The sequence below is a fragment of the Triticum aestivum genome, chromosome 4A, assembly GCF_018294505.1.
Source record: "Triticum aestivum cultivar Chinese Spring chromosome 4A, IWGSC CS RefSeq v2.1, whole genome shotgun sequence".
NCBI classification, from domain to species: Eukaryota; Viridiplantae; Streptophyta; class Magnoliopsida; order Poales; family Poaceae; genus Triticum; species Triticum aestivum.
The window spans coordinates 85,649,568-85,657,137 of record NC_057803.1 but is presented as its reverse complement, the minus strand read 5'-3'; the positions used below and the strand labels follow the sequence as shown (position 1 = coordinate 85,657,137).

The 7,570-nt window shown below is 43.4% G+C and overlaps 1 protein-coding gene across 1 annotated transcript; it reads left to right on the top strand.

The window, feature by feature from the left end:
* Positions 1–3,225: 3,225 nt before the first annotated feature.
* On the top strand, positions 3,226–5,695 carry LOC123085307 (zinc finger CCCH domain-containing protein 15). The gene is made up of 2 exons (XM_044506928.1): positions 3,226–4,175; positions 5,315–5,695. Exons 1-2 carry the CDS (start codon positions 3,312–3,314, stop codon positions 5,429–5,431), a joined length of 981 nt encoding a protein of 326 aa, XP_044362863.1. The 5' UTR covers positions 3,226–3,311; the 3' UTR covers positions 5,432–5,695.
* Positions 5,696–7,570: the final 1,875 nt, after the last annotated feature.

Here is a 7,570-nt window from a genome sequence, read left to right as displayed (position 1 = left end):
TGACCGAGACACGTCTCCGGTCAATAACCAATAGTGAAACCTGGATGCTCACATTGGCTCCCACATATTCTACGAAGATCTTTATCGGTCAAACGCATAACAATATACGTTGTTCCCTTTGTCATCGGTATGTTACTTGCCCGAGATTCGATCGTCGGTATCTCAATACCTAGTTCAATCTCGTTATCGGCAAGTCTCCTTACTCGTTACGTAATGCGTCATCCCGTAACTAACTCATTAGTCACATTGTTTGCAAGGCTTATAGTGATGTGCATTACCGAGAGGGCCCAGAGATATCTCTCCGACAATCGGAGTGATAAATCCTAATCTCGAAATACGCAAAATCAACAAGTACCTTCGGAGACACCTGTAGAGCATCTTTATAATCACCCAGTTACGTTGTGACGTTTGGTAGCACACTAAGTGTTCATCCGGTAAACGGGAGTTGCATAATCTCATAGTCATAGGAACATGTATAAGTCATGAAGAAAGCAATAGCAACATATTAAACAATCAAGTGCTAAGCTAACGGAATGGGTCAAGTCAATCACATCATTCTCCTAATGATGCAATCCCGTTAATCAAATAACAACTCATGTCTATGGTTAGGAAACTTAACCATCTTTGATTAACGAGCTAGTCAAGTAGAGGCATACTAGTGACACTATGTTTGTCTATGTATTCACACATATATTATGTTTCCGGTTAATACAATTCTAGCATGAATAATAAACATTTATCATGAAATAAGGAAATAAATAATAACTTTATTATTGCCTCTATGGCATATTTCCTTCAATAGATGTGGGACATGTTAGAGACTATCCAGGAAGAAGGGTGAGACAACTGCGAATTTGACTCAGGGTGACACCGGGCGACGGTGAAATTCCTTCAAGTTTCAGAGAGACGGTCAAGGAAAGCGGTGACGTTAAGTTCAGGTAACTCTTATATGTGGCGTCCAATATGTGAGTTGTTCACTTTCACGCAGACATTGGTCGGTGTTTGATGGCGTTGAACGGATTCTCCGAAAGTTGGGACCACAAAGTAGAGTAATGAGAAACTTAATTTTGCTCGAGTGTTGACTGTGAAGATGACGAGAAGGGACTACAGTTGCAGGTGGAGTCACATGGAGTCTGGAAGTAGTAGTGGTGCTCATGGTGTATCTCAAGTCCAATGTACATCGAGGTTCGACGTGTGGTGGAGAACATTCGCCAAGGTGGAGTTTGTTAGAGTTGTGTCGAATATTATTGTACAAGGTAGGTTACAGTTGGACTTGGTTTTGGACTGTGTGTAGATATGATAGGAGTTGTGTCCTAATAGAACACTTGTATCCTAGGCCTCTCATATATATCAGAGGTAGACACACGATGTAACATATGCCAACATAATAGCACAGGCACGCGGGGGAGCCGGCGATGTGTGCCGGCGCCAGTCGGGGTGCGGTATTGTAGCGGTGTCATGGGGAGGAGCGCATGTAGTCATGCTCCGGGGATATAGCTATGATGTGAACCTTGTTAACAAATCTCGACGTCGTGCTTGTGTAATTGCTTGATCCTTGATAGATCAACGATGCGCCTCGGATTTATTCTAACACACCAAGTCCGGCATGTACATTCAGTCGGGCATGTAGCCGGGCTACACCCAATCTGACACGTACAAGCCAGGCACAGACACACAACAACAAAATTGGGCATCGGACAGCAGGAGCGGGACGAGGACGGCGACAATGATGATCCTATTTTTTTTAGATGAACAATGATGATCCAAATAATAATTTAGGATCGTCATCGTTCAACTAAGAAAAGGAACATCGTAATTTGCAGAAGGTTACAAACAATGTAAGCGCGCTGGGCCATGGCGAGACCAGCCCATCAGAGACCCGGTTGAACACGGCTCACTTGGCCCACTAGAGACCCAATTGAGCACGGTTCACTTGGCCCATTAGAGACCCAGTTGAACACGGCTCACTTGGACCGGGGTGTAGCCCGACTCAATTTCTCTCGGCGTTCACTTCTGTTCCTACGACTTACGGACGAGAGGTCCTATATGGCGCGCCACGCTCTGAGAACGCAGCGGGCGCACACCCCCTGCTCCCCCCCTTCGCGCCCTTCTGGTCCGGCCCATGTGCGGCCGGCATGCCGCCAATTTTTTTCCGTCTTTTTCTTTGCGTTTTTTTTCTCTTTTTTCAATAATTCAGGATATCAAATAGTTTCTAAATTTCAGTTAAAGTTGCTAACTAAAAAAACAATCATGATTTCGAAAAAAATCACTATTTCAAATATATACCCGGGAATTCAAAATATGTTCCAAAATTTTAAAAATGTTCACGAAGTAAAAAAAATCATGATTTCAAAAAAAGTTCATCATTCGCGAAATATTCACGAATTGGCAAAAAAATGTTCACAAATTTAAAAAATGTCCTCTAATTTAGAAAAATGTCCATAATTTCAAAAAAGTTTATGCATTGGTGAAATGTTCACGAATTTGCAAAAAATGTTCTTGATTCCAAAGGAATGAACATTTTATTGAATTTGATGAACATATTTTGAACATCGATGAACAAATTTGGCATTTGATGAACATTTTTTTTAATTTGAAGAACAAAATTTGTGTTAGAGAAATTTTTTGGAAAAAATATGAACAAAATTTGCATTCGATGAACATTTTTTTGAAAAACTGATGAACAAATTTTTAATCCAGTGAACAAATTTTGAATGTAATGATTTTTTTAATCTGATGAACAAAAAAATTAATTAAAAAAAGAAACCGATGAACATTTTTTTAGTTTGATGAACAACTCTTGAATTTTTGTGAACATTTTCTAAATCTGATGAACAAAAAATTGAATTGGATGAACTTTTTTGGATTGTTGAACATTTTTTTGCATGGTTGAACATTTTTTGAATTCGATGAAAAAAAGTTGTTAACGAATTCAAAATAGAAAAATTGTAGAAATAGTCCAAACGTGAAGAAGAAGAAGAAAATAGGGAAAAAAGGAAATAAAAAACGAAAAAGAAAAACGAAATAAAAAATTGAAAAGAACAGAAAAACGAAAAAAAACAGTACAGAAAACATAAAAAAGGAAAAAAAAAGGTTCCGGACCAAATACCGGCAGAACCAGAGAAAGGGAAGCGAACTGGGCCGGCCCGATAAGGGAAGAAATGACGCCTGTCAAGCAAACCTTTGGACTTGTCTCAAAAAAAAAAGCAAACCTTTGGAACGACGGGTCAACCGCCCAGGGACGTACCGGACCAAGACGGGCCCGTCTCTTCGATTCGATCCATAGCTCGTCCTCCCCCAAACCCTACCCCATGTCCGACGGCGGCGGCGGAGAGCCCGGGGCCGGCGGCTCGGCGCCGGTGTGCAACTTTGTTCGGAAGCCACCGAAGAATATCCGGAAGCGTCCCGCCGCCTCCGTCGGCTCTGACGACGAAGAAGGTAGCGGCGGCGACGATTCCGGGGCCATCGCGGCGGCGCGATCTAAGAAGCCGCCCTCTACTACCAGCAAGCTCTTCTTCTCCTCCGCCGACAACTCACACGAGCCCCGCCGTTTCCAGTTCGAGTCGTCCCGGACGATTCAGTCCTCCACCGACAACCGCGCCACTGCGACGCTCGAGACGGAGACGGCGTACGACCGCGATGCGCGCGCCATCCGCGAGCGGCAGCTCAAGCAGGCTGAGGAGTCCCTCAAGAAGAACCCCTCTGCGTCCTCCTCCTCCGGGGAGCTCTACAAGGGGATCCACGGCTACACAGATCACAAGGCCGGCTTCCGGCGGGAGCACACGGTCTCCGGAGAGAAGGCTGGCGGCGCGCACGGCCCCCTGCGGGCGTCAGCGCACATACGCCTCTCGACGCGGTTTGACTACCAACCAGACATCTGCAAGGATTATAAGGAGACCGGCTATTGTGGCTACGGCGATTCCTGCAAGTTCATGCACGACAGAGGTGACTACAAGTCTGGGTGGCAGCTCGAGAGGGAGTGGGATGAGGCCGAGAAAGCCCGCAAACGCCGCATAGCGATGCGTGAGTTGGATGGTAGTGATGCCGAGGCAGAGGAGGAGGACAGCGACGACGATGAGGCACTGCCCTTTGCCTGCTTCATATGCAGGGAGCCCTTTGTTGACCCGGTGGTCACAAAGTGCAAGCATTATTTCTGCGAGCATTGCGCATTAAAGGTACCCCGCAATTTGTTCTGATTTTGTGCTGATAATTATGCCTACTCATCAATGCAAATCTAGTTCATTTGCTTAGCTAGGCTAACAGTTTGTCATATATATAGAGAGATGTAACATGGAACCATGATTGTTTGAGTTCGAGCCATGAACTATTGAAACATTAGCACTTGCGCAAGACTTCTAATTCTGAAGATATTGAGTATTCAGCCCAAATATATATGAATTTACCCTATTACGTAAAGCACCTATGATTATGGATATATGGCAGTGTGGTGGAAACAAATTTCCATATCCATACTGGCTGAATGTGTTTTTTTGGACTAGCTGAATGTTTTGTTGGTTCAAGCTTCAGCCATATGGCCCATTATAGCATGCAGCACTGCATTATATCTGGAATGTCAAATCCAAGTTTATAGTTGATTTGTGAGTTCTTAGAAATTCTCCTTCCCATCTATATTTAGCTGTGTGATATGAATGTTTTTTTAATTGAAATGTTAGTACAAAGAGTACCATGCATGACCGCTTAATAATTGAAATATTATTCACTTGGTGCACCTTTTCTGTTGGAGTTAGAGATCTTTATTTGATTGCATAGGACCATCTTGCAGCCTGTCCTGCATGCAAATTATAGTTTACATATACAGAGAGATGCCAATGGGGTTCAAAGGGAATATGGAAAATATACTTGACAATAGATAAGTTTTTTACTTTGATATGGAGGAGCAAGTGCATTCACAGAGCTTGCATAGTTGACTTATTCGTTAGCCTCTTGACGTTCTAGGAAGTGCATTCACAGGGCTTGCATAGTTTGTCCAGATCTATACTCTATAGAGAATGTGAGCAAGGAGTCTGGAAACGTAAATTCTGCAGACAACCTGTTACATACAATTGGATGCTGCGTGTCACCAGTGCATGGGTCAATTGTAGTCTTTTGTGTACAAGACTCTAGGGTTTATTTAACCTCATTGTAACAGACTAACAAAAACATTAGGTGTTCCCCTTAGGAAATTTCATCTAGTTACTCAGGAGTTACCGAGTAATTGTACAAAGAAAATAACTCTCGAGGTTTCGTAGTTCTCAGAATGATTGTTGCTCATATTGCAAATATAGTTCTGACAATCTGCATCCGTTGATTTCAGCATCACTCGAAGAACAAGAAGTGCTTCGTCTGCAATAAACCGACGCTTGGCATCTTCAATGCGGCACAGGAGATCCGGAAGAAGATTGCCCAGGACAAGAAGCAGCAGGACCTTTGATGACTGTTGCGCAATGTAGCTTGTATCATGCAGGATTACTTCTCTTCTGTAATTGTATTGTTTGAAAATGAGGGGGAAATATCCAGGAATCAGTTTTGTTTCTTTAGCTCTGTACTAGCTCCTACTTACCATTAGCCACCAAAATCTCAGCTTCTTGTGGCATTGCAGAAGCTTGTGTCATCATGTCGAACTGGTTCTGAATGGATGTGAAGTGTCATGCACATTTACGGCTACTTAAAAAAATGGATCTTTGCCGAGGTATTATTTGTCTTGACGGACCTTCATTTGCACTACACTTGCACTTGGCGGCGCCATCTGTCTGCCTTTGACTGCACCGTCCCAGGTCGACAGCGTGGCACATACTTCGGCATTACTCGTTGCAGAAATGGTATTTGACACAAAAATGAATGTATTTTTAGCTTTAGATACATCCATTTTTATCTGTTGTCACGAAGATGGATGTATCTAAATGTATTTTAGTTTCAGATACATCCATTTTTATCCATTGTGATAAGTAATTCGAGACGGAGGGAGTAATAAAGACGACAACAAGACCTGGTCATCTAAAGAAAGACCTGAAAGTGACAACTCTCTAGGTGGCCAACGTCGTTCGTAAAGAGTCAAATGGCAAATCTTGCAATCCCAGTGTTGGGATATGGGCGACTGCTTCCCCGACCAAGCTCGAGCAGCCCTATGTCACCCAAGGAAATCGCAATCCAAAATTCCTAATACAATAGATTTCGGGCACCTTGCTACATGACATATATCGCGCATTGCATTAGACAATAACTCCTGGGAGTCATCAGCCTGTTATCCCTGACGCATCTTTGATGTGTTGAGCGAGAGCCCTTCCACACGTGACTCCCAGGTCACTATGGTCGACTCTCGTCTATGTTCGACCAGTCGGTCTCACAGTCGGCAGACTTATACCATTACGCTCACGAGCAGAATCAACGATTGAGCCTATCTTCGCACTCCTCTGTTCTCTTTAGGAGGCATCGTCCCATATAAACTACCCATCATGCAGTATCCCCCCACCCCTGGCCCACGTGTGAATGATCGGTGCGGCGATTAGGCATCCTTAGATGAAAGAGTGGTCTTTTAGGATTGGTCGTTGCGTGTCACCACCTCGCACCTATCCTACACTGCTTTCTGAAGGTGCACTCCACCGCCATCTGCGTTTTCATGTGTGGTACAATGGAAATGTGCAACCTTTTCCCCTAGCTCATTGGAATGGCACAAAAATGGTCTTTCAACTTGAGGAGAGGCTCATTTTGAGTCCTATGAGCGCCTTTAAGGAATCTTCATCGTCAACATCCTGGGGAACTATGTGTAACCCTTGATGTCGATGAAACCCATCACCTTGCAGCAAAAAGCAAGGGAATCCCTCCAACTTTTTTAAGAGCTTTTCCACAATTCGAAGTCACATAGCCAAAACTCCCAAGTCGATAGTCATCCATGCATTTATGCAGACTTTGCTCTAAGGGGAGCTAAATTGGGCTCTCAACCTCAAACCGCCCTGAACCACCAAAAAGTTGTACTACAGTGACCTCGCTAAGAGATCGACAGAGGCCCAGAGCCGTGTTAGTCATCCAACGTCCGAACCCAAGAAACTCCTCGAAGACTCCAAGGTTGAAGTCATCCATATCGCAATAAGTGACTGATCATGGTGGTCATTAATGCCAAGCCGAAGAACCTGAAGGAAACATGTCCTAGAGGCAATAATAAAGTTGGGACAACGCTAACGCCCACACGTGTGGTGGGAGCCAAACCCGCCCACACGCTCTATAACACACGTACTACGCCATGTCACCGCATGCATGCATGTGAGAATTTTTTTGGATTTTCTGTTTTTAAAATGTTTTATCTCTTAAATAAAAAATCCGATTGAAGATCCGTTTTCACCATTAAATCCCTCGCGACGAGATCTTCGAAACTAGATCTCATATCAATATATTTCGACGAATTTTTTTTGGTTAAAAGTTGCCGTGTCTATTGCACATGAATTGCCATGATGTTTACACTGAAGTTGCCATGATATGTGTCAGCTATTTTCTTCTACATTTAAAAGTAAATTTTGACATATTATAAAACGGGGAATTAAGAAACTAGACTTATCATGCATCATAAACTAAAATT

Bases quoted from the DNA above. Each gene is read 5' to 3' on its own strand.
- LOC123085307 (XM_044506928.1), top strand. From the start codon at position 3,312: ATGTCCGACGGCGGCGGCGGAGAGCCCGGGGCCGGCGGCTCGGCGCCG. The intron at 4,176-5,314 runs GTACCCCGCAAT...CGTTGATTTCAG, and splicing joins GCGAGCATTGCGCATTAAAG to CATCACTCGAAGAACAAGAA.